We start from the raw sequence: 26,185 nt of genomic DNA, 5'->3' as shown, positions 1-26,185 counted from the left end.
AAAAAAGAATACAATGCATGTAATCCTTACAACAGTTCATTTAATAACTGTTAGAAGATACAAAGGCACTGAAAAAAGTGACTTATGATCATTGCAGCATTCCCATGGTCTCATGATCAAAATTCAAATGTTTGGGAACAGACTCATATATATATGACGGTTGCAGTGCCTTGGGGGCCATAGTGATCAGCTTCTGCGACCTTCTGACAAGCAAAGTCACTGGGGAAACCAGATTCACTTAACAACCATGTTACTAGCTTAACAACTGCAGTGATTCATTTAACAACTGTGGTGAGAAAGGTCATAAAATGGGGCAAAATTCACTTAACAAATGTTTCACTTAGCAACAGAAATTGTGGGTTTGGTTGTGGTCATAAGTTGAGGACTACCTGTACAAAACAGCAGAGAGAAAAGAATTTAAAAGCTTGTACTTTCATGGAGTTCCTATTTTACCAAAATACTTTCTGTATTCTTCTTTAAAAGTAAGGCAGAATTATAAGAATCAAATCCATCAGCCTTAGGAATAAGGCAGGTACACTTTTGATTTTTCTAAATTTGCATATCAGCAAGTGATGTCCAGTCCAAAGTAAGATTACAATGTAGGGCCAAATATTGTACTTCCCTCCAAATGCCTCCTTTGGAAACTTTAAGTAGAGCCGAGGTGGCGCAGTGGTTAAATGCAGCACTGCGGGCTACTTCAGCTGACTGCAGTTCTGCAGTTCGGCTGTTCAAATCTCACCGGCTCAGGGTTGACTCAGCCTTCCATCCTTCCGAGGTGAGTAAAATAAGGACCCGGATTGTTGTTGGGGGCAATATGCTGACTCTGTAAATCCCTTAGAGAGGGCTGAAAGCCCTATGAAGTGGTATATAAGTCTAACTGCTATTGCTATTGCTATTTATACACACCAACATATAAGGTTTTAAATTTCCATTGCTGCCAAAGGTTGAGAAACTAAATGAAACTCCCTTATTGGTATTCAATACAATTTAGCATTGATTCCCTCCAATATATATTTCAAATATATAATAGACTGATCTAATGAAATACTTAGGAAGCAATCATTTTCACTACATGCATAGCATTTAATCATACAGATAGCTCCTTTACACCTACCTAAAATAGAGATTAATCACTTGCCGATCTTGCATTCAGCCCTCTTAACTAGGATTGCAAAAAAGAGGAAGACACATGTAAGGATATTTAAGGCAAAAAAAGAAGTTATGTACTCTTGTATCCCAAGAACACCAAAGGGGACCAAATGTTTCACCTCTGCTTTAACTTTGTAGAGGAAAAAGCAAATTCCCTTTTGACTCTGGATATGAAATTTAATCTCTCGCTGACTTAGAAAACATGGATGAAAGAGTTATATTAATGAAAATGCAGGTACAAGCTTTGCCAAAAACATTTCACCAAAAATGTTGTATTTATTCTTTCCATTAAGGCCTCCACTGCCTTATTTTGAGCAATGCCTGGCGTAATGAATCAGGTTGCTGATTAGATGAAAGCACACAGGGGGCATTTATCCTCCATTTCACCCCAAAAGAAGTTTCATGAGTCATTGGGTAGGAACATATCTTCCTCCTGCCAACTGTGTAATCCAGGTCGGGGTATGAAAACAATCCTTCTCTCTGCTCTTCTATTTTTGTCCTTCAGTAAGCAGAGTTCAAAGTTGATCTAGAATTATACAGAGAAAGCTCTATGAATAGTTCCAAGCTGAATTGATGCAAAATTAACTGTGCTGAAGTCACATTTTAGATTTCTCCTTTAGCCTGTTGCCTGAATGTAAATTTTATCATAGTTGGGTGACTAAAGAAATGAAAAAAGGGTCATCAGTTTGTCTTTTTCCAGCTGTTTTGGGTCTGGGAATACATTACTTTTGCTCTTAAGACTCTCATCCCAAATAGCCAGATATTAAATACATTCTCACATTCATCTGTTCCACAAACGCAATTTTTACTCTCTAGCATTTAACCTGTATCCCTTCGTCCTAATTTTTCATCCTATTGTTCTTAATAAGTAGCTTTTCGGACATCAAGGTTTCAAACAGGATCCCTTGAGTTAGCATCAGGCTTTTGCAATTCCATAAATGGTATTGATAGATCTCTATTTTTTTATAATACATTTTAATAACAAAGAAATCATAATTCATGAGCCTTGTGACAAAGGATGTGTATGTGTCCCACTTCAAGTGAAAAAGAGAAAGTAAATTCTCCTCCTCCTGTGGGGAGGAGCCTGTGAGGTGGGTTGAGTTCAGAGGTGGATTCTTACCGGTTCGCACCTATTCAGTAGAACCAGTTCGTCAAATCTACCAAACCAGTTAGAAGAGGTTCCACCAGTGGACCCGGAAAGCAGGCCACACTTTCAAAAATTTTGAAACCCACCACTGCCACACACAAACAGAGAGACAGACAGACAGACTGACACAGAGAGAGAGAGAAAGAAAGGAAGAAATAAATAAAGAAAAAAAGAAAAAAGAAAGAAAAAGAGTGAGAGAGAGATGAAAGAAAAAAGGGACAGAGAGACAAAAGGAAGGAGAGAGAGAGAGAGAGAGAGAGAGAGAGAGAGAGAGAGAGAGAGAGAACACATGGCCGGCAAGCCACTCCCACTAGGTCACATGGCCAGCAAGCCCACAAAGGAGGCCACACCCACAGTGTAGGTTCCCAAAAAATTTGAAACCCACCACTGGTTGAGTTGAAAGAGAAGTGCCAACTCAATCTACCCAGCCAGCTTTCATACCTAAGGCAACACTAAAATTCAGCCTCCTGATTTCTAGGTCAGCACCTTAACAGTTATGCCAAACTCATTTTCCTGTTGTCTGTTCAGCTATAACAATAAATTATAGTTTATTATATCCGGAACAAGCCTCATTTTGGTATACTTTCACTGCAGTTCCCTTTGATCCAGTTGCAAAGATGTTAGAAACTTTCATGTCTATTTTGTCAGTCAACCACGATTTAGCATTCCATCTCATGACTAATTTTAACAATGCATTTTTGAAAGAAGTCAACTTTATGAGTTGCAACTTCGTCCTTTTGACAGATGGAATATTTAAAGTTTGGTTCAATTCTGTTTACTTCCTGTGACATTAATTTGGTTGTAGTTAAAAAACCAAGCAAATGCTGGTAATCCATGTAAGGGTAACATCTTTCTAGCAAAGGCCATTTAATTGTTTTCCCTCCCCCACATTTCTTATCAGTACCCTTACTTTTTATGTGTGAATCGCAACACATAAGAATGTTCTATGCTTTTAGGCAAGATTTATTTCTTTCCATGTGTGAAAGAACGTGCATTTGATTCAGAAAAGGAGGACGGAAATAACAAACTATTATAGGAAAAAAAAATGTGTCCTGGAAAAAATAGAAACTGTTGACCTCAAAATCAGACCACTTTGATTTTGTTGGGCATAAATTAAAGGAAAAGAGAGAATTGACAGTATAATAGTCTACTTCATGAGTGTCAAACTCATGGCATCACATGGCTATCACATGACATTTTGCTATGTTTTTCCCTTCGTGAAGCTGGGGTGGGTGTAGCCTGCATGTAACACATCTGGCCCATGGGCCAGTGGTGGGATTCAGCCGGTTCGCACCAGTTCGGGAGAACCGGTTGTTAACTTTCTGAGCGGTTTGGTGAACTGGTTGTCGGAAGAAATCATTAGGGCAGAGAACCAGTTGTTAAATTATTTGAATCCCACCACTGCCATGGGCCACCAGTTTGACACCCCTCGTCTAACATGCCTTCCAAGACTCCTAGTTCAGTAATCTCTTTTTTCTGACATGATGGGCCTCAAAGGGCTAACAACTTATTTGCAATACAAAACAAATGCCTTGGAAAAGCCCACCCAATTTGATTTTGCAAATAAAAGCCACATGATCCAATCAGGTGACTTTCAGATGTATTGGACTACTATTTGGTGGTGGAGAAGAATAGGAGTTGTAGCAATAACACTAACAATAGCACTTAGACTTATAGACCACTTCATAGTGCTTTTACAGCCCTCTCTAAGTGGTTTATAGAGCCAGCCTATTGCCCCCAACAATCTGGGTCCTCATTTTACCCACCTCGGAAAGATGGAAGGCTGAGTCAACCTTAAGCTTGGTGAGATCTGAACTGCCAAACTGTAGCTAGCAGTCATTTGAAGTACCCTGCCCTGCACCACCTCGGCTCTTGTAGAAATAATTTGTCCAGAATTTTGTAGCAAATGATGCTTGAGAACTAATTTCAATTCTTCTTTTCCTTCCCAATAGTCTTGACTCAAAGTGTACAGCTTTGAAAAAGAAAAGTAAATGTGCAGCACATCTTTGGTTTAAGGCAGAGTTGAATGGATGGATGTCACGTTGTATTGGGTTTCCATCTGAAATGCATTTACAGACCATTTTTCTAAGTCACAATGCCAAAAACAATGGCATTCCCCATAGGCCCCTCTCACTTATGCCCTCTATCTAAATATATTGCCACTTGAATGAAGTGAGCACTGAATGTGTATTTTTACTCTTCAGAGCTTACACGGACGGCAATGAAATTTCATTGCCCCATTCTAGCCATATAAATGAAGTTTCTTTACTTATTAAGCGAGGCTGCTGGCAAAATGCAAAATGGAATTGGACCACTTTGTACTCGATTGTCCAAAAATGCAAAATTCAACAGATCACATCTTTCTATTTTTGATTCTGTAAAAGCTTATCAAGGCAACCATTACGGCTGCACAATGGTATAGATTTAAAAGACCAAATTCAATTAGCTGTTACCCAATCTTTCACCTCTTCTTTTGATGTATGCTAAACCACAAAACCACTTCTTCTTTTGATGTATGCTAAACCACAAAAATGAAAAATAGAAGGTTGAAAGTAATTTCTTGCATTCTCCTGATGAAGTTTGAAAGGAAGGAAGGAAGGAAGTTTTGGTGTTATGAAACAATCTGGTCTGTTTTAGATTGTTCTCAAATATTCTATTTCTTTGAAAATGAGCTGAAAGCAAGTTTCAGTATTTGAAAAACTCAAATTTATGAAGCTCTTCATCTTAATGGCTAAAAGATGGTTGAGGAAAAAAAATCTGTCAAGTAAACCTAGACTATATTCCTTTGCACAAGTTCAAATGATAATATTAAAGAAATAGGGGGATTTTGGGGTTAGCATAATGGGCAATTAGAGTTTTATGAAATAATATGTTGAAGTAATATTAAAGTAATTCCACCAGATGCTGGATTAGATCGAGCTTTAATCGTATTTAGAGGTGACCCACTTGTAGGATTTGCAAATCATTGTTTCCTTGCCTAGTGGATCTATTTTAAATATGATAAAAATCTATATCCAGGTCAAATATTCCATCAAAAACTGGGCTGTGTCCTGCTCACGTAGAATAGCAATTAAGTAAGTCAATAAATATCCATTATCCAAAACAAATGCAGCATTGTTACTGTATTGATGCTCAGTTAAATTAATATGTGATTTTTGTTTGTTTTGTTTTCAACCAACATTTAACAGAGGAGAAAATCACGTTATTCTGACCTCGACTTTGAAGTAAGTGTCTCTATACTACTTATATTCAGGCAGTATGTATTTTGATTCAAAGCTTGATGAATGTGAGATATTTGTGAACATGTATTTTAATTCAGCCTTTACAAACAATAACCAATGCTTTTAATTATATGGGAAAACATTCAGTTGTGTGGGTTTTTAAAAAATCTGTACAACTTTTCTTTTAAGGCTGTGTATTTTTTTTAGATGATGATCTTTAAAAAAACCTTCTGCTTGTTTTATTTTGTTTTGATATTATCACAACTTTACTTCCTTAGCCCATTTCATATCATTTTATTCCTATACAGATTGCCTCCTTGTATATATTAATTTGGGATTCCCATCTTACTGACAAAATTCCTAGGGGAGGGGTTGGACCATGGCAGTGGTGGGATTCAAAATTTTTTACTACCGGTTCTGTGGGCATGGCTTGGTGGGTGTGGCAGGGGAAGGATACTGTAAAATCTCCATTCCCTTCCCACTCCAGGGGAAGGTTACTGCAAAATCCCAATTTCCTCCCGATCAGCTGGAACTCTTAGGATTGGACCTAAAGTCTTATTAATTAACCAACTATCCTCTATTAAACTCAAACAGTTGTAGGCCAATTAAATATTGAGTCGCTAAGTTATGGTGTTCTATATAGTCGCTTTTTTAGTATTTTTAAGTTTTGGACATTTTCAATTTTCCAGGTCAATTTTAATTATGTAGTTCTATAAGTTTCTAAGGAAGGCTGGCTCAGTGGCTAAGACACTGAGCTTGTTGGTCAGAAGATTGGCAGTTCAGCGGTTCAAATTCATAGTGCCGCATAACGGAGTGAGTTCCCATTACTTGTCCCAGCTTCTGCCAACCCAGCAGTTCGAAAGTACATTAAAAAATGCAAATAGAAAAATAAGCACCTCTCCTAGAGCCAGAAATGACTAGCATACATGTACAGGAGAACCTTTACCTTATAACAGAGGTGGGTTCCTACCAGTTCGCACCTATTCAGTAGAACCGGTTCGTCAAATCTACCGAACCGGTTAGAAGAGGTTCCACCAGTGGACCCGGAAAGCAGGCCACACCTACAGAAGAGGTTCCAAAAAATTTTGAAACCCACCACTGGTCCTTGGATATGATTATTCTACACTATCATGCTCATATTTATAAAACTCAGTGCCTCTGTGAAAGGTAAGGATGACTACTGCGTTTGTGGTGCAATCAGAACATTGCGTGTGTTGAAGTTGTTTTAACACAAACCAAAGATGCCTTTTAAAAAACAAGTTTACATCCTATTCTTATGCATGCCAGTGCTGTGTGTGAGGCAATTTAAGGTGGTTCTGACAAGTGTCATCGGCATCTTCATATCCGGTCACATGGGCGGCAGGTCACTCCTATCCGGTCACATGGGTGGCAAGCCACTCCCACAAAGGAGGCCACACCCACAGAGTAGGTTCGAACAATTTTTGAAACCCACCATTGCCTTATAAGTTTCTAAATATATATGTTTGGTTCTGCTTAGTTTATGCAGAATTGAAACTTAACTGGACAAATGTTTCATACCTAAACACACTTTCTCATTGTGAAAGATTGATGTACCTGATCAGCAAAATGTAAAGAAGTTTTTAGCACCTAACAGCTTCATTCTGTCACTTAAAAATAATTGCCATTGGTTTCTTTAGATGATAGTCTTAAGATAAAGATTTAGGACTGGGAAGCAATTGTATTTATTCAGAACAGAGTATTCTTTTTTCAATTGATCTAAATATATAGAATGTGTGGAATCTTTTTTTATGCCTGATACTTCCTGTTCATGCTAACCGGAACAATGTGGTATAATTAATTATGTGAAACTGAAAGCTTGCATATCCAGTCAGGCTTCAGACCCGGTTACAGCACAGAGACCGCTTTGGTCGCATTGATGGATGATCTTTGGAGAGCCAGAGATGAAGGACATCCCTCCATCCTGGTCCTCCTTGACCTCTCAGCGGCTTTCGATACCATCGACCATGGTATCCTTCTGCGACGACTGCGGGAGGTGGGAGTGGGAGGCACCGTGCTACGGTGGTTCTCCTCCTACCTCTCGGACAGGTCGCAGTCGGTGTTAGTGGGAGGGGAGAGATCGTCCCCAAGGCCCCTAAATTATGGGGTGCCGCAGGGTTCGGTCTTATCCCCCCTACTATTCAACATCTACATGAAACCGCTGGGAGAGATCATCCGCAGGCACGGGATTAGATACCATCAATATGCGGACGATACTCAACTGTATCTGTCCGCCCCGTGCCAAATCAATGAAGCGGTTGACGTGATGGGCCGGGGTCTTGAAGCCGTTATGGACTGGATGAGGGTTAACAAGCTTGTGCTCAACCCAGAAAAGACCGAGTGGCTGTTGTGTTTCCCTCCCAAAGATTTGGCCAATATTCCAACACTCAGGCTGGGGGGTCAAATTCTACACCCCTCAGAGAGGGTCCGCAACTTGGGAGTCCTCCTGGATCCACAGCTGTCATTCGACCACCATTTAACGGCTGTGACCAGGGGGGCATTCGCCCAGGTACGCCTGGTGCGCCAGTTGCGACCCTACCTGAACCGGGAGGCCCTCACAACAGTCACTCGGGCCCTTGTGATCTCTAGGCTGGAATACTGCAATGTGCTCTACATGGGGCTGCCCTTGAGGAGCATCCGGCGACTTCAGCTAGTGCAGAACGCAGCCGCGCGAGTGATTGCGGGTGCACCCCGATTCACCCGCATAACACCTATCCTCCGCGAGCTGCGCTGGCTACCTGTCGATCTCCGGATGCGCTTCAAGGTGCTATTAATCACCCATAAAGCCCTACATGGCAGTGGATCTGGATACTTGAGAGACCGCCTTCTGCCAATTACCTCCCTACGACCTATAAGATCCCATAGATTAGGCCTCCTCCGCATCCCATCGGCCAGCCAGTGTCGGCTGGCAACTACAAGGAGGAGGGCCTTCTCAGCAGTAGCCCCGACCCTTTGGAACGAGCTCCCCGTGGAGATTCGTACCCTCTCCACCGTCCAGGCCTTCCGCATAGCCTTGAAGAACTGGCTCGCCCGTCAGGCCTGTGGATAAGAATCGCTACCCCGCCCGAATGATGAATGGATGTTGCTTACTATTTTATTATATGTTGTTGTCTTAATGTTGTATTCCCCTTTCCCTGGTTTTCTGTGAGCCGCCCTGAGTCCCCTCAGGGAAAAGGGCGGCCTACAAATGCTAATAAAACCAAAACCAAAACCAAACCAATGTACTCTTAGGATCACTTTATCATCATTTATACTCATTAAGACCAGAAGAATCATTCATATTAATGTGAATAAACAGACAGCAGTACCTAATAGAAGATAATACTACGCACAAATATCCTTGCAGCTGAGAAAATAATCGAGTTGATCATTATCATTTATCTCGTAATGAACTGACTTTTTAAAAAAAAAATCACCTCTATTAAAAAGATATAGTATTTTAATAATTGCATTATTAGAAACTTGCATGAGAAGTAAGTTAAGGGAAGACATTTTATTAGGTGTTTTTTTAAAAATGCACTGTAAATCTATCAAACATTTTAACTAGCTTCGATCACCTTCCTGTGTGAACATCTTGTGGCATCAAAACCATAGTTCAGATGTGAAATGTTTAATTAGTTAATTAATGTTTAGATTATTTTACCCCACCTTTGTTATTTTTAAAAGTAAATAAAGGCAGCAAATGTTCATAATATTCCTTCCTCCTCCAGTTTTCTCCATAACAACCCTGTGAGGTGAGGTAGGCTGAGAGAGAGTGATAGGCCCAAAGTCACCCAGCTATTTTTCATCCTAAGGAAGAACTAGAGTTCACTGTCTCCTGGTTTCTAGTCTGGTGCCTTAACCACTAGACCAAAATATTTAGCTATCTAGGCAATCTGTTCCCCTATAGAATTCTGCTCAGAACTATTCTAGAAGCAGAAATGAACAGAGGAATCTTCTCTCTAGTTTGTTATTGTTTAGTTGTTCAATCATGTCCAATTCTATGTGACCCCATGACCACAGCATACTAGTGGTGGACCACATACCCGGTCCACCACTGTCTCCTAGAGTTTGCCCAAATTCATGTTCGCTGTGTCGATGATGCTATCTAACCATCTCATCCTCTGCCATCCCCTTCTCCTTTTGCCTTCCATCTTTCCCAACATCAGGGTCTTTTCCAATGAGTCTTCTCACTTGGTGGTCAAAGTATTTGAGCCTCAGCTTCAGTTTCTGCCCTTCCAAAGAACAGTCAGGGTTGATTTCTTTTAGGATTGACTCACTTGATCCCCTTGCAGCCCAAAGGACTCTCAAGAGTTTGAGTTTGAGTTTGAGTTCGAAGTTTATTTATATGCCGCCCTTTTCCCTGGGGGGACTCAGGGCGGCTTACAACTCGAAAAGGGAGGGGGGAAAACAAACATTTAACACGTAAGACAATACATCATTAAAAACACAACATTCATACCATTCGGGCGGGCTACAATCTTTAGCCCCAGGCCTGACGGGATAGCCAGGTTTTGAGGGCTGTGCGGAAGGTCTGGAGGGTGGTGAGGGTACGAATCTCCACGGGGAGATCGTTCCATAGGGTCGGAGCAGCCACCGAGAAGGCTCTCCTCCGCATAGTTGCCAGTCGACATTGACCGGCAGACGGAACTCGGAGGAGGCCTAATCGATGGGATCTAATAGGTCAAGTGGAGGTAATTGGCAGTAAGCGGTCTCTCAAGTACCCAAGAGTCTTCTCCAACACCACAACTTGAAAGCATCAATCCTTTGGGGCTCAGTCTTCGTTATGGTCCAGTTCTCGCAGCCATACATTACTGAGGAAACAATCAGAGTCACTTTATTGAAGAGCATATAAATTTAATAAATAAATAGAAATAAATGAATTACTCCATTCGTCCGAAGGTTTTTTGGTTTTTTTTAGGAAATAGAGATGTGACGATTGCCTCTTGGCCTTTACCACAAAAGAAAGTGAAATATATTGAAACTGCATTTAAAAGACTAGCCTCCCCAAGGAGCTTTCATAACTGAGGAATGCTAGTTCAGTATAAACCATTCTGGGGATGTAAGTGGAGAAGGAAAGCAGGGAAATGAAAGTGTTATTGCACCTGCTGGTCCCATTTTTGTATTTCCAGTACTGAGGTGTTCTTACACAATGGCAATCAGTCACATCCAACAGCTCTCTCCTTCTTCTCCCTCGTACTTCAATACCATGCACACATTTTTCTTTTTTTTTAAAAAAAGGGGGGGAGTTTTATCTGAAAGATTTAAAAATTACAAACCCATTTTTACATATATATTTCCCTGTGCCCAAAGAAAAACAAAGTAGAAGGCATCCACTTAACAAGCTTCACAAGATGATATACTAAGTAGAAAGACAATGGGACATTAAGTACCAAATCAAGAACCAAAAAGCAAATATAACTTTTTTCCCCCTGAGTATATCAGGAAAAAATTACCTAATCAAGTAAATCTTGTGAGTCAGACAGTGCCATTGAAAAGGTCAGATATTCCGTGTGGTTTCTCTTTCTTAGCATTTTTCTCTATGGCAACTGATTTGAAAACATTCTTCTAAGAGAGCAGATTTCACCACTGCTCCCCAGAACGTGTAAAAACATTCTATTCACCTTTATCTTTCACCCTTATTCTACTTTTCAGCCAAAGTATGGATATTACACCCAAGTTTTACCGGTTTCTGCTGCTGTAGAATTTGGTTTTTAAATATAGAGCATACATGTATCGCATGTATTTCACATACAGTATCTTTCAAAATCCCGCCTCTATCCTGTGCTCAGCATGGAGGCAGCTATGTCTGTCAAGCAGAAGAGCCAGTTGGCCGAATAACCAAGTTTGTCAAACAAGAAACTCCCTGTATATTAGTTTGTAAGTTAGGAAAGAGGGAGGGAGAGAGAGATGTCTTCTCTATCTCAGCATATGCCCTTTGCAGGGGTGGGCTGCTACAGGTTTGCTCCGGTTCGAGAGAACCCATAGCTAATGTTATGGCCGGTTCAGAGAGCATCCAAATCCCACCCCTGGATGACCTCACCCACTCCATCCCACCCACCCACCTCCCAGGAGACTCCACGTGGCCCATTTTGGATGCGAGGTAAGTCCAGGGCCCACTTGGAGGCTCAGAGAGGAGGGAAAACAGAAGAAGAAGTTCTGGAAGGCCAGAAACATTCCTCCAGAGCCCAGGGGAGAAAGCTTTCACCCTCCCAGAGTCTCGAAGAAAGCCTCTGGAGCTTGGGGATGGTGAAAACGCCTCCCCCCCCATGGTACAGGAGGCGAACTAGGCCAGGCTCACCAGAGTCGAGGTGGCACAGTGGTTAAATGCAGCATTGTGGTTGACTGCAGTTCAGCAATTCGGCTGTTCAAATCCCAACGGCTCAGGGTTGACTCAGCCTTCCATCCTTCCGAGGTGGGTGAAATGAGGACCCAGACTGTGGGGGCGATATGCTGACTCTTTCAGCTTAGAGAGGGCTGAAAGCCCTATGAAGCGGTATATAAGTCTAACTGCTATTGCTATTGCTACCATGGCCACACTCACCCAGCAACCAGGCATTGAACCCATTGCTGAAAATTTTGAAGCCCACACCTGTCCCTTTGGAATGCCATTCGCTCTGAAATGCATCTGGTCATGCTTGGAACAGCCTTAAAATGTGGCCTTTTCTAAAGGCCTTGTGTAAGAGTGGGTTATACATATACATACAGACTGTATATAGTAGGCATATGTATGTATGTATGCATGTACAGGTGAAACTCGAAAAATTAGAATATCGTGCAAAAATTCATTTATTTCAGTAATGCAACTTAAAAAGGTGAAACTAGTGCCGACTGGCGACTACCCGGAGGAGAGCCTTCTCTGTTGCGGCTCCGACACTATGGAACAATCTCCCCATGGAGATTCGTACCCTCACCACCGTCCAGGCCTTCCGCACAGCCCTCAAGAACTGGCTAGCCCGTCAGGTCTGGGGCTAAGCCTATTTTCGCCCCTCCCGAATGTTGAGTGAATGTTGAGTTTTATTGTTTAATTTATTTTTGTTCACATTTCTTTTTGCACTGTCCTACACTCCCTTTCCTTTGTGATTGTAAGCCGCCCTGAGTCCCCTCAGGGAACAGGGCGGCCTATAAATGCTCAATAAATCAAATATGTGAGATAAGACTCATTACATGCAAAGCAAGATAGTTCAAGCCGTGATTTGTCATAATTGTGATGATTATGGCGTACAGCTCATTAAAACCCCAAATCCACCATCTCAGAAAATTAGAATATTGCATGCAATCAATAAAACAAGGATTGTACATAGAACAATATTGGACCTCTGAAAAGTATAAGTATGCAATTACTGCCTCAATGCGGCGTGGCATGGAAGGTATCAGCCTGTGGCACTGCTGAGGTGTTATGGAAGATCAGGATGCTTCAATAGCCGCCTTCAGCTCTTCTGCATTGTTCAGTCTCATGTCTCTCATCTTTCTCTTGGCAATGTCCCATAAATTCTCTATGGGGTTCAAGTCAGGTGAGTTTGCTGGCCAATCAAGCACAGTAATCCAACAGTCATTGAATCAGTTTTTGGTGTTTTTGGCGGTGTGGGCAGCTGGAAAATGAAGTCAGCATCCCCATAAAGCTCATCTGCGGAAGGAAGCATGAAGTGCTCCAAAATCTCCTGGTAGATGGCTGTGTTGACCCTGGTCTTAATGAAGCACAATGGTCCAAAGTCCTGTTGCTCTATTGTCCAAAATCCTCTTTTCTGATGAGAGCAACTTCTACATCTCATTTGGAAACCAAGGACCCAGAGCATGGAGGAAGAATGGAGAGGCCAATCAAGCACAGTAACCCTACGGTCATTGAACCAGTTTTGGGTACTTTTGCCAAAAGTTGCTTTTCTAATTCTAATATTCTAATTTTTCGAGTTTCACCTGTACGTGTGATCATCTTATATTGAATTCTGGGAGACTCCCAATCAACCATTTCTTTTATTAAATTGATACGAGGCCCATTTCACAATTCAAGGTGACCTTAGGCAGCTTACAATGTAATAAAACATGGAGATATTTAAACATATATAAATATAACAGGTTAAGTCAATGAAGGCAAAAGCAATAAAAACCGCCAAACATAAATCTATTAAAACCCTAAATGTTAAAAACCTGGCGCTGAAGTTAAATTTCCAAATCCTTGTTAAGCCCCCGCTCATCAGCCTCATCCCAGCACATGAGGGGAAAGCCGCATCTTCAAAGCTTTGCAGAAAGCTAGAAGGGTAGAAGGCCTGCTAGACCTTCAGGGGACAGAATGATACATAGGACAAAGTTTCCCACAGAAAAGGCGCACTCCCGAGTTCAAATATTGTCAGGTGACTGCCCTCACTGTATCTGATCTGATAGTAATGCATATTTTGGATTTGTAGATTGGGTTCATATAGAGTGCTAAACAACAACATAACATGCCTAATTTGGCTTAGCATTATGGGAATCCCACCCTTATAATTTACAAGCGACATACAGTTGCTGAAAAAGAGTTAGGCAGTTGTGCAAAAATGCTATACAGGAAAAGATGCTTGTCCATCATGCCATACCATCAGGGAGGTGTGTGATTGGCCTTAAATTCATTATGCAGCAGGACAACGGCCCCAACATACAGCCAACGTCATTAAGAAGTATCTTCAGCATAAAGTTCAAGGAGTATTCAAGTGCAAGTTCAGCCCCCACAGAGCCCTGATCTCAACATCATTGCTTGGGATGACATGAAGAAACAGAAGGATTTGAGGCAGCCTATATCCACAGAAAATCTGTGGTTATTTCTCCAAAACTGTGTGCAAGTGTAACTAGAAGACTTGCTGCTCTTTTGAAGGCAAAGGGTCATGACACCAAATATTGATTTGATTTTGATTTCTCTTCTGTTCCCTTCTTTCCCCTTTTGATAAAAGGGAAAAGAAGGGAACAGATTGATAAAATAAACTATTAACACTTCTATTTCTGAAAGTATTCTTTATAGTATTTTTTTTTTGCACAACTCCCCAACACTTTTGCACAGTACTTATATACTCAAGGTAGACAAATCAAGAAGCAGGACCTGAGGCAGTGGTGGGATTCAAATAATTTAACAACCGGTTCTCTGCCCTAATAACCAGCTGGGTAGGCGGGGCTCTGTGGTCATGTGACTGGGTGGGCATGGCCAACTCAACAACACTCAAGTCAATGGGCGCTTCGCCTTAGCTGTTACAATGTAATAAGAATTAACCGGAGAGGCAGTTTCTGTAAGCAGGTCAATAAAGATTAGGCTAGAAACAACACCAGAATGTTTCCTTCCTGCCTTCCTTACAGGATTAGCCCTGTAAAGTGAGAAAAAACAAAATGAGATTTCTTCCAACAACCGGTTCTCCCAACTGCTTAGAAAGTTAACAGCCAGTTCTCCCGAATCGGTGCGAACTGACTGAATCCCACCACTGATCTGAGGCATTTCTTGTAACTTTGGTAACAAATGAGGGCTCAGCTTCTTACCATTTGATGTGGAAATACTCAGAAATAGTGGTTTGTAATCTTAAAATATATTTAATACAATTAAAAATTTTCAATTCCCTTCACAATCTGAAAACATAAGCTACTCATTTATTTTAACCCATGGTTTAACCAATAAAAAAATTATGAAATGCAATTGATTAAGTAGCTAACCAACTGTTTTTCAGTATAAGTAAGTGTAGATTTAAAATTGTCTTAGAGATACAGTACTAAGAACTGAATATTCAGTAGTAAATTGGTTCTCAATCACAAATTGTAAACTTATCCGACCAAATAACCCTTTTCAGACTTCTGTGCTAAAGGTAGCCAGGAATGCAGAGATCTTAAGGATAGAATCTCCTTGTATACTGTTATATTTTGATTCAAAACTCTTTCCCTTGTGGGTCTCCTTTAAATAGACCAAAAGCTTATAAGGATCACCACATAAGCCAGAGATTGCCAACATGATGCCTTTAGGCCCCATTGCACACATGATGCCCTGAATGATGCCCATTGTATCCCAAACTAAACAAAATTTAATTCTAAAAAAAAGTGACTGTTGTCATATGGAATCACCACATCTTCTATGACTTTAAGCTTGAAGCCACCTTACATGTCATAATTTTAATCCTCTTTATAGCTGCTGTAAGTGGCATTTCTATTCTAAGAAGCATGTATAAAATGTCCCACATTTTACTATCCTTGTTATGCTCCTTTCTAAGTTCCATTCAATGCTATTTCTTATCATGAGGCTTATTTAACAAACAATCATTTTGAAAGTGCAATTTGAAAAAAATGCACAACATATATCTCCATATATATCTGTAAGGCTGCGTATGCTCAGCTTTAAATTTTTAAAAATGGCTATTTTTGCAAATCTCCAGAAGGTCATTTGGGTGAGATGTCCATAAATTTAGGTCAGATTTCTCCACTGAAGATTCTGCTCTTCAAGAAGCATCTCACAATCCTTCCATTTAAAAAGAATAAAAATATATATTTTTTTTAAAAAAGAAGCATCTCGCAATCCTAGTGAGGTTGATTGGTTTATAAACACCTCCTGGTCCTCGTGCCCACATCATGAAATAATATGACACTTCCTTCAGCATGTAAAATTAAGACTATAACGCTGAAATGTATTGTTCTGATAACCCTCCTCCTCCGCTATTTGAATCAGAAGCATTGCTCATAATTTAATTATGGTCTTACCAAAATGGAGATGTGTGGCCTTACCCTATACCGGGGGTGAAAGTCAGCAGGTTTTGACAGGTTCTGGAGAACCGGTAGTGGAAATTTTGAGTCGTTTGGAGAACTGGCAAATAACACCTCTGGCTGGCCCCAGAGTGGGGTGGGAATGGAGATTTTGCAGTATCCTTCCCTTGGAGTGGGGAGGGAATGGGGATTTTGCAGTATCCTTCCCCTGCCACAATCACCAAGCCACGCCCACAGAACTGGTAGTAAAAAAAAATGAATTTCAGCACTGCCCTATACAGGTATTATAGGTATGCGTCCCACTTCTAAATAATGAGAATTATAGCAGTTAGCAATAGCAGTTAGACTTATATACCGCTTCTAAGCGGTTTACAGAGTCAGCATATCGCCCCCAACAATCCGTGTCCTCATTTTACCCACCTCGGAAGGATGGAAGGCTGAGTCAACCTTTGAGCCGGTGAGATTTGAACCGCTGAACTGCAGATAACAGTCAGATGAAGTGGCCTGCAGTACTGCACCCTAACCACTGTGCCACCTCGGCTCTTATTGAGTGGGGTGTGTGTTGCAGTGATTATTGAGAAAGAGGTTGCTGGAGAATAATCCCATTGTTGTTCTGCCTATCTAACTTAACAACTATAGTGATTTTTGGAGCCCAAAATGAAGATTTACTGCTACCCCTCTCTTTCAAAGCAGAACCTCTAGTGCTGTAGATGAGCCAGGCGAAACTGTCTCCTTGCCTTGTTTCTAGGAAGCCAGGGCCAGGAATGGGAGGATTCCATTTGTAAGATGAGAGGTTTTCTTTGTGGTCTCCCACAATTGTTAGAATTGTGATAACAGAAGGAGCTTTCTTTCCTTGCTGTTAGCTAAAAAATAACCCCGATCAGTAGACAGGTAGCCCTCGACTTATGACCACAATTACGCTCAAAAATTTCCATTGCTAAGTGAGCCAGTTGTTCAGTGTGTTTTGCCCCATTTGATGGCTTCTCTTGACATCCATCGTTGTTAAGTGGATCACTACAGTTGTTAAGTTAGATATACGGTTGTGGGTGAATCTGGCTTCTTCGTGACTTTGCTTGTCAGAAGGTCTCAAGGTGACCCTGCCAAGCCTCTGATTTTTTATCAGGTGACCATGGGGATGCTGCAAATGGTCATACATGTGAAAAAAGGGTCAGGTGTCACTTTTTTTCAGAGCTGTTGTAACTTTGAATGGCCACTAAATGAACTATTGTAAGTTGAGAGCAACCCATGGTCCTCCTTGTCACCGGTCTCACAATAGTGGCTGTCTTTCTTACTCTGCAAAACCTCAGATGGATATTTACAATAAAATACAATAGCAGAGTTGGAAGGGACCTTGGAGGTCTTCTAGTCCAACCCCCTGCCTAGGCAGGAAACCCTATACCATTCCAGACAAATGGCTATCCAACAGACTTCCAGTGTTGGGGCATTCACAACTTCTGGAGACAAGCTGTTCCACTGATTAATTGTTCTAACTGTCAGGAAATTTCTCCTCAGTTCTAAGTTGCTTCTCTCCTTGATTAGTTTCCACCCATTGCTTGGCCTGGGGGTAGGACTTTATCTCTCCCTGCCCGAATGCCGAGTGAATGTTGTGCTTTTATTGTTAATTATTTTTACTCACATTTTCCTTTATGTCTTGTCTTGCACTCCCCTCCCTCATTATTGTAAGCCGCCCTGAGTCCCCTCAGGGAAAAGGGCGGCCTATAAGTGTTTAATAAAACCTAAAAACCTAAAACCTCAGGTGCCATGGAGAATAGTTTGACTCCCTCTTCTTTGTGGCAACTCCTGAGATATTGGAACACTGCTATCATGTCTCCCCTAGTCCTTCTTTTCATTAAACTAGACATACCCAGTTCCTGCAACCGTTCTTTTGCTGATCAGAAACATGTATAACTATTGGATCTTCCAAGTTCTCAACATGGACCTTCTTCCAGAAAAAGCTCATTTCTTTAAAACTAATTTTAACTGTCAAGCAAAGAAGATCATTCGTAGTGGCACTTAGATTTTTGTGATGATGCACCTTCAGAAACACAAAATAAGCCAGCCCTGTTTTTCAGGAGTTCCAGAATATGCAATTCCGATTCCAACAGCAGATCAAATAGATGACATGGCCTGTTTCATTTCCACGTCTTGGCCAAATCCAATTTGCTTCGTTATGTTGGAGGAAATAACGGTTGTTTGAAAAAAAAATATGCTCATTATAAATACTAAGCAATTATATTCCATTTTGCAGAAGGTCATGCATACGAGGAAGAGACACATGGAGCTGTTTCAAGAATTAAATCAGAAATTTCAGACACTAGACAGATTTAGAGATGTACCAAAATCAGGAAGTATGGTAAGTATGGAATATATAATTTTAACTTCCACTTATGAAAGAATGCTTTATTTTTTTTAGAACTGTTGGAAGGTGGGGACACCATAAATTTAAGATAATGTATTCAAAAAAGTGTATATTAGTTAACATAAAACTAATATAAAAATATTCAAGAAGTGGAATATTATTAAAGTGATTAGTGATAAAGTGATTATGGCAGATTTAGAAAACATTGTTGAAATCCATTGCTTATCAGATGCTCATATAAATATTTCTTATAAAAGGAGATGTACCAACTATCCACTTTCCACAATTCTTCTAATATTCATAGTTCTTGTAAAACACTATGAATGTTAGGTCAGAATTGTTCTAATGTTCATAGTTCGGCTTTGGTGGCATCTAGCATTAATTATGACATCTGTCATTATGAACATATAATGGTGTTTGAAAACTGTTCGGAAATTTTAGGTAGCTTAAAATTTAACTCTTAAATTGTTGCTTTAAAATGTTATCTACCTCTACCAAAAGTAAACAGTTTTTGTTGGCTTCCAGTCGAGTTCCAAGCAGAACTCAAAAGAATTGGTAGTTACCGCCATAAGCCATAATTATTTGAAATAGAAGTGTTCTTCCATAAAGAAACAACCGTCCTCTGCATTATCATCTTTAGAAACTTCCATAGTGTCCCTGTTTTAGAGATACATTGATAGAATTTTCTCAGAGGCACATTCTAAGTTCTAAGTTTAAATATTTCAGGTTTTTAAAAACCCTTATTCGTTTTTTAGTGGTATGTTGCTTTTTGTCATTTAATGTGGTATAGATATTAGATGAATAGATTGTGTGTTTGTGTGTGTGAGGGGGGGGAGGGAGAGATGATAGGTTTTGGCATAGTGGCATGTGGCACTGCTTGTCACAGGATTCCTAGTTCCAGAGGTGGGTTCCTACCAGTTCGCACCTATTCGGTAGAACCGGTTCATCAAATCTACCAAACCGGTTAGAAGAGGTTCCACCAGTGGACCCGGAAAGCAGGCTACACCTACAGAAGAGGTTCCAAAAAATTTTGAAACCCACCACTCACACACACACACACACACACACACACACACACACACACACAGAGACAGACAGACAGACAGACAGACAGACTGACACAGAGAGAGAGAGAAAGAGAAAGAAAGGAAGAAAGAAAGAAAGAAAAAAGAAAGAAAGAAAGAAAGAGAGTGAGAGAGAGATGAAAGAAAAAAAAGAAAAAAGGGACAGAGAGACAAAAGGAAGGAAAGAGAGAGGGAGAGAGAGAGAGAGAGAAAACACATGGCCGGCAAGCCACTCCCACCAGGTCACATGGCCAGCAAGCCACTCCCACAAAGGAGGCCACAACCACAGAGTAGGTTCCAAAAATTTTTGAAACCCACCACTGCCTAGTTCCCACAATATAGCATGCCAAGACACCAATATATCCTAATATAGCATAGCAACACAGGGTGCACAGTGGGGATGCTGAGTACTTGGTGCCACTGCCATTTTCATGAACAAGCTACAGGCATAAATGACAACAAACCATGCCAGGGACCTGTGGGATTCCCTGCGTAGCAAGTTGGCGGGCCATGTTACCTTAATGCAGATAGCTTCCCATCATCCCAATATATAACTAATCTACATGTTTTACTAATCTAAATGAAATGTTAATGTATATATTGCAGTGGTGGGTTTCAAAAAAATTTTGGAACCTACTCTGTGGGTGTGGTCTCCTTTGTGGGAGTGGCTTGCTGGCCATGTTGTGACCTGGTGGGAGTGGCTTGCCGGCCATGTATTTTCTTTCTTTCTTTCTTTCTTTCTTTCTTTCTTTCTTTCTTTCTTTCTTTCTCTCTCTCTCTCTCTCTCTCTCTCTCTCTCTCTCTTTCCTTCCTTTTGTCTCTCTGTCCCTTTTTTCTTTTTTTCTTTCTCTCTCTCTTTCCTTCCTTTTGTCTCTGTCCCTTTTTTCTTTTTTTCTTTCATCTCTCTCTCACTCTTTTACTGTCTTTTTTCTTTTTTATTTATTTATTTCTTCCTTTCTTTCTCTTTCTCTCTCTCTCTGTGTCAGTCAGTCTGTCTGTCTGTCAGTGTGTGTGTGTGTGTGTGTGTGTGTGGCAGTGGTGGGTTTCAAAAATTTTTGGAACCCCTTCTGTAGGTGTGGCCTGCTTTCCGGGTCCACTGGTGGAGCCTCTTCTAACCGGTTCGGTAGATTTGACGAACCGGTTCTACCGAATAGGTGCGAACTAGTAGGAACCCACCTCTGATATATTGCTAGTCCATATATGAGATATGCCATAGATTAAATCAATAAATCAACAAATATCTATCGTGCCCTGGAAGTGACACAAAGCATGGGTATGGATCTCCCAGTGAAACCTCCTCTGGTTGACTGGGACTCCTCCAGATCAGATCAAGTTCTGGCCTATGACTAAGCTCCCCATTCTTCTCCCAGCACTGTCTCAGCCCCCTAAGATTAGGAGGAGCAATTGATGGATGCTTTGCTCACCAACAAGGAGACCCATTTAGCACCTTAACTATCTTCACAGTCATTTACTAGGACGGCCCCAGACACAAGCTTCCCTAATGAGGCAGGCCTAGGATCAATTATGGGGGCAGAGCAAATGTATGTAAACACAGCTTGATCCCTCTGGAAGACAGCAGATGAAACTGGTTTCTTTGTATACGTCCTAAGGATCCGTCCCTCTTACTTTGGCAAATTCAAATATAAAGACAACCTAAAACTTTGACAATCGAATGCAAAAAACAAAACCACCCCCCACCAATATAAGTTATTGCATAAGTTAAATAGTTAGGGCAGGTATTATTGTTTATATAATATTAGCAAAAACAATATAATTGATCATTTTCATTTATTTGCTGTTATGAGGTACAATTGAAATAAACAATTTTTAAAGTAAATCTTATTCTGTACAGAATGCTGCAAATTTAAGAGCAGCTAGGATGCCTTCAGCACCGTGTTAAAATGAAACTCCAGTGGCTTAAGGTTGAGCCTCTCTTAAAAGATTATTAGCAAGTGATTTATTAGCTTTGGTGTAAATTAGAAACAGATTCCATGTTAATAGAAAATCCTTAGGATTTTAGAGGCCTGTTTCTGCTTTTATCTGACATAAGACCTTCTCCACATTAAAAGCTCTCCTGCTTTGCATCACTGTTCCTTCATTAAAGAAGGTTATCAATGTTTTCTTATATCTGGCAGTTTATCTAGTAATACACAGTGTGAGCACATAAAAAGCTGAACAGAAAACAACCTAGGATATTTTTTATTTCACGACTAGCTCTTTATGTATGTATGTATGTATGTATGTATGTATGTATGTATGTATGTATGTATGTATGTATGTATGTATTTTAGAGTCACAACCCCTGGTATGCCCAAATATGGGAGGAAGTTTTACTGCTTCCATTCTCTGTCTATCGGCTTGTCACAAGAGACCATCCAGAGAGAAACCCAATATTTTTACTGTTGCCTTTATCAGCACAAATACAACACATGCACACACACACACACACACATATTTGTGTGTGTGTGTGTGTGTGTGTGTATTTAGAGTCACAACCCCTGGTATGCACAAATATGGGAGGAAGTTTACTGCTTCCATTCTCTGTCTATCGGCTCGTCACAAGATACATACCTATTTCCCTGGCTCAGCTGATAAGGAGGAGAACCTTGTGGCTTAATGGTTAACACATCTGCCTAAGATAAAATACACTTACCAGTTTTGAAGATAAATTATGGGGGCAAGCTCATTTCCTGGTGTAATTTTTTTTTAAAGGATTACTCATCAGCCTGATCTTCCAGTTTCTATAGTAGGCCAATCCAGGCAGTGAGAAGCAGCATAAATCAAGCAGGAGACGTACTTTAATAAACCTCAGAAAGAATTTTATAACTCTGGGGTAACCAGCAAGAATATATAGCATCATCATGCAACATTGGTACACTTGTACAATAAACAAAGCAAGCATTTTTTGCTTCGTGTCCAAAACTGAAAAAGGAAAATAGGAGTCTCCAATATCTGCAAAACTATCGTGACTGAGGGGTTTATATGTTTAAAAAAAGAAATGATTAAATCAGATTGTGTTGCAACATTCTTCAGTCAAACTGGGTGGTAATTTCATCTATATTGGAACCATAGTTCATGCAATGGGAATCTTTGCTGCCTTACTATTTACTGCCACTGGTGACCTGTTTGGGAAAATGTCCTTTTCCATATGTGAAGAAGAGATTTTAAAGAAATGTCCCATTGGCACAAAGGATCAAGACAAAATAAAATCCCATGGTGCAAAAGGAATAGGAGAATTTAAGCTTCTCTCTCTCCTTATATATATGCTCCCAAATGAGAATGTATGCATAGTGGGATTTTCCTAAAGGGATAATTTGTAAGTGATGAAAATATAGATATTATTTACATCCCATCAGCTTAGGGTCCAAAGCAGGGGTGGGTTTCTCGCCCCGTTCCAACCGGTTCGGTTGGAACGGGGCCGGCGGTGTCCTCGTGCACGCGCGCGGCTCATGCATGCGTACTAGCGTCTGTGCGATGCTCCAGCTGCTCCTGGAGGATCGTGCAGGCGCTGTATGCATCCTGCGCATGTGTGGAAGCGCATAACTCATCAAAACCGGATAAGGAGCGCGGGCGGGTGCGCCCTTCGCCGTTCCCGGAAGTTACTTACTTCCGGGTTCGCCGACCAACCAGTTCGCAGGGACCGCCGCGAACCGGTTGAAACCCACCCCTGGTCCAAAGCCACATATAGTCACATATAAGGGAAGCTATGCTACTTTTTCCTGTCGGGACTTCCAAACCACTATCAAGTTTGGTTTACAGCAAGGCATGAAATCTGTGACTTCATAACATTTGGTTAGAAGTGTTTAATCTTGTCCATTAGGACTGACTCCTTCTCCAAGAAATGTCAATTGAACATACAGCTGCCAGGGATGGTTGGTGAACTCTTAATTCGCTCAGTTTTCAGCTCAGTGCTGGGAATTCGTTTGACAGCTTTCTTGGCAAACCTTCCAGTGTATCAATGACCTCCCCTTGGAAAGGGATGAGAGAATGGACACTGAATATAGGCCAGGCTGACTCCCTTCAACGATGGTAGCTTCTCTTACGCCAACCAGAGATAAATCGGCTTATCTTCTGATGACTGGTTTCCCCCTTGTGATTTCTTAAATAAGCTAAAACAGGAAAGGGAAATTTATTTTTACATCCTTTTTAACCTTGTTCTCTCTCCTTTTCTCTTTGTTGCCACCCTAAAACTCCCAATTTCCACAGGAAAATCCAGCAGGAAGCAGCAAGAGTCCCTGGGACAGTTTCAAAGCCCCAAGCGATTACCAACATTATACCACCATCAACGTATTAGATTCAGAGGCAAAAGATGCTTTAGAACTAAGACCATCCGAATGGGAAAAGTGTCTGAACTTGCCTTTAGACGTACAAGAAGGTGATTTTCAAACCGAGGTTTAATGAAAAGTAAAACAAACTGAGGCGCAAAGCTTATCCTAGAATCATTTTGTTTGCACTGACGCTCCAGAGACGTTGGGAAGCCTGACCCAGCCTGTTCGGACACCATGGCTAAGGCATATCAGCACCTTCCTAGGCCAGAAGTCAGTGGTTTTCTTGTCACACACAATCGATTTCCACTAGCCAACCTAGTGGAGGCCCCAGGTGTACAATTCTTACCATCGTGTCTTGTAAGTACCCGTGGAATGGATTTGTAAGGTCAATCTTTATAGATAAACCTCAGACAACGGTTCATGTTGTAACAGCTTCATTTGGTTTAGTTTTCAAAAAACTTCACCATGAAGCACAATGTATATATTTATGCAGTTTTTAAAGTTTATAACAGTCTGTTTGGCCATTACTACACTTTTTACTTTATAATATAAAAAAAAAAGAAGAGGAGGCGGCGGGAGAAGCAGAAGAAGCAGAAGAAGAAGAAGAAGAAGAAGAAGAGGACGCAGAGAAAAGCAAAGTTTTGTTGTCATTAAATGAATGTCTGTTGAGCTACATTCTTCATTGCTTTAAATGCAATAAAGTAATAATCTCACTTTTATATGAATAATATATTTCACATCTTTATTATTGCAGTTTTCTCTGGGAAGCTCGGAATAGCTTTTCCTGCTGCAGCTGTGTATAAAATATTTAAAATGTTGTATGGTGTAAATAAACTTTTGTCTACATATCAGTATTTTCAGTGCATTTTATTTTGGATTTGTTGATCTGAAAATTTGCATATTTATAATGTTTTTTTAACAACACTGAAGCCGAAAAATGTACTCAGAATGTTAATAGTGCACTGTTATTACTCCTTGGGGACTAATGATTTCTCAAATGTAATAATAGGTTTGCCAAGCTGTTCCTTTTTTCCCCTAATCTATGAAGGTAACATACAATGTAAATTGGACATGTGAGAGCATTGCTACGTTCATTCTATTATGTGTAATTCGTAGTCCTTTTCCATCTTGCAACGGGAAGAAAATTTCTACGTAAACATTGTGCGAGTTTCAGAACACAGAGACTGAGAAAAAAAATTTTTTTTTTTAATTTACTGCCATCTTACTATAATGACATTTTATGATACTTTCTCCTTTTTTTCTGTAGCCAACAAAGATGTATTATCTCCTTCAGGACTGGGGTAGCATGATACTTATGCTAGAAGAAGAATGATTAGAGACTATAGCAATCCACGTGTGATTGACCACTACCTAAATACAGTAGGCAATGGGTGGGATTCCTGATTTTCTTAACTTCACTCCCAGCAGCCCTAACCCTGTGAGCATTGATGAGGAATTATGGTAACTGGAGTCCGGGAACATCTGAAGGACCAGCCATTGTCTATCTTCTAAGATAGTAGCAAATCACCTCTTAACCTCAAGCAGAATGAATATATTTTTACCCAATATTTTGTATGCTGAATTAAATTTTATAGTATGTAAAGAAGGCAGTATTAAATAAATATATGAAATCCAACTGGCCTGCGTGATACAATAAAGACATTTTGAAATGCAAATGTTAGTTAAATGCAGAATCTTCCAGCTAGTTGTATCATTTAAGCATTTGTCATTGTGATGGTTGTCGACACACTTTTAAAACATCCCTGGATTGGGGCGGGGGGGGGGGGGAATCTATTGACTTACCTAATGACAAGGAAGGTTTGGATTTTTCCCTCATGACTTCCTTTGACTTTGAGAATCACAAATCACACTTTTTCAAATTCTGGAAGTGACTCCTGTAATTTTATCAATGTATTTGTTCATTCCAGAATATTTATATAGCTGCCCAACTCACTTTCAGTGAGTACTTGAGCATTACGAGAGTCCAAGCAAAACTTGATGCAATAGATACTTTCCTGTTTAAAAAAAAGGTAGTGAAGCTGGATGGAAGACTAGTTCAAGGAATAATCTTTGTCCTTGTTGAACTCTCACTCAGAGTCAGCTAAGAGCTGAGGTGGCACAGTGGGTAGGGTGCAGTACTGCAGGCCACTTCACCTGACTGCTATCTGCAGTTCAGCGGTTCTAATCTCACCGGCTCAAGGTTGACTCAGCCTTCCATCTTTCCGAGGTGGGTGAAATGAGGACCCAGACTGTGGGGGCGATATGCTGACTCTGTAAAC

At 40.6% G+C, this 26,185-nt stretch overlaps 1 protein-coding gene across 3 annotated transcripts in view; it reads left to right on the top strand.

The window, feature by feature from the left end:
• ADGRB3 (adhesion G protein-coupled receptor B3) overlaps positions 1-25,542 on the top strand; it is a 549,324-nt gene extending 523,782 nt beyond the window's left edge. For 2 of the 3 annotated variants that reach the window (XM_087718921.1, XM_087718919.1), the window contains 4 exons: positions 5,485-5,520; positions 18,464-18,568; positions 23,845-24,013; positions 25,174-25,542. In XM_087718921.1, the coding sequence (XP_087575047.1) occupies positions 5,485-5,520; positions 18,464-18,568; positions 23,845-24,013; positions 25,174-25,211 (348 nt within the window). In that variant the 3' untranslated portion in view covers positions 25,212-25,542. Of the gene's footprint in view, positions 1-5,484; positions 5,521-18,463; positions 18,569-23,844 lie in introns of all 3 variants that reach the window. The other variant, XM_087718920.1, reaches the window with a different exon arrangement.
• Positions 25,543-26,185: the final 643 nt, after the last annotated feature.

This window comes from Thamnophis sirtalis, unplaced genomic scaffold, assembly GCF_051295495.1.
Source record: "Thamnophis sirtalis isolate CommonGarterSnake01/CBP01778 unplaced genomic scaffold, rThaSir2_p1.2 scaffold_6, whole genome shotgun sequence".
NCBI lineage: Eukaryota > Metazoa > Chordata > Lepidosauria > Squamata > Natricidae > Thamnophis > Thamnophis sirtalis.
The sequence above is the reverse complement of the archived record's forward strand: the minus strand, read 5'-3'. Positions and strand labels throughout refer to the sequence as shown.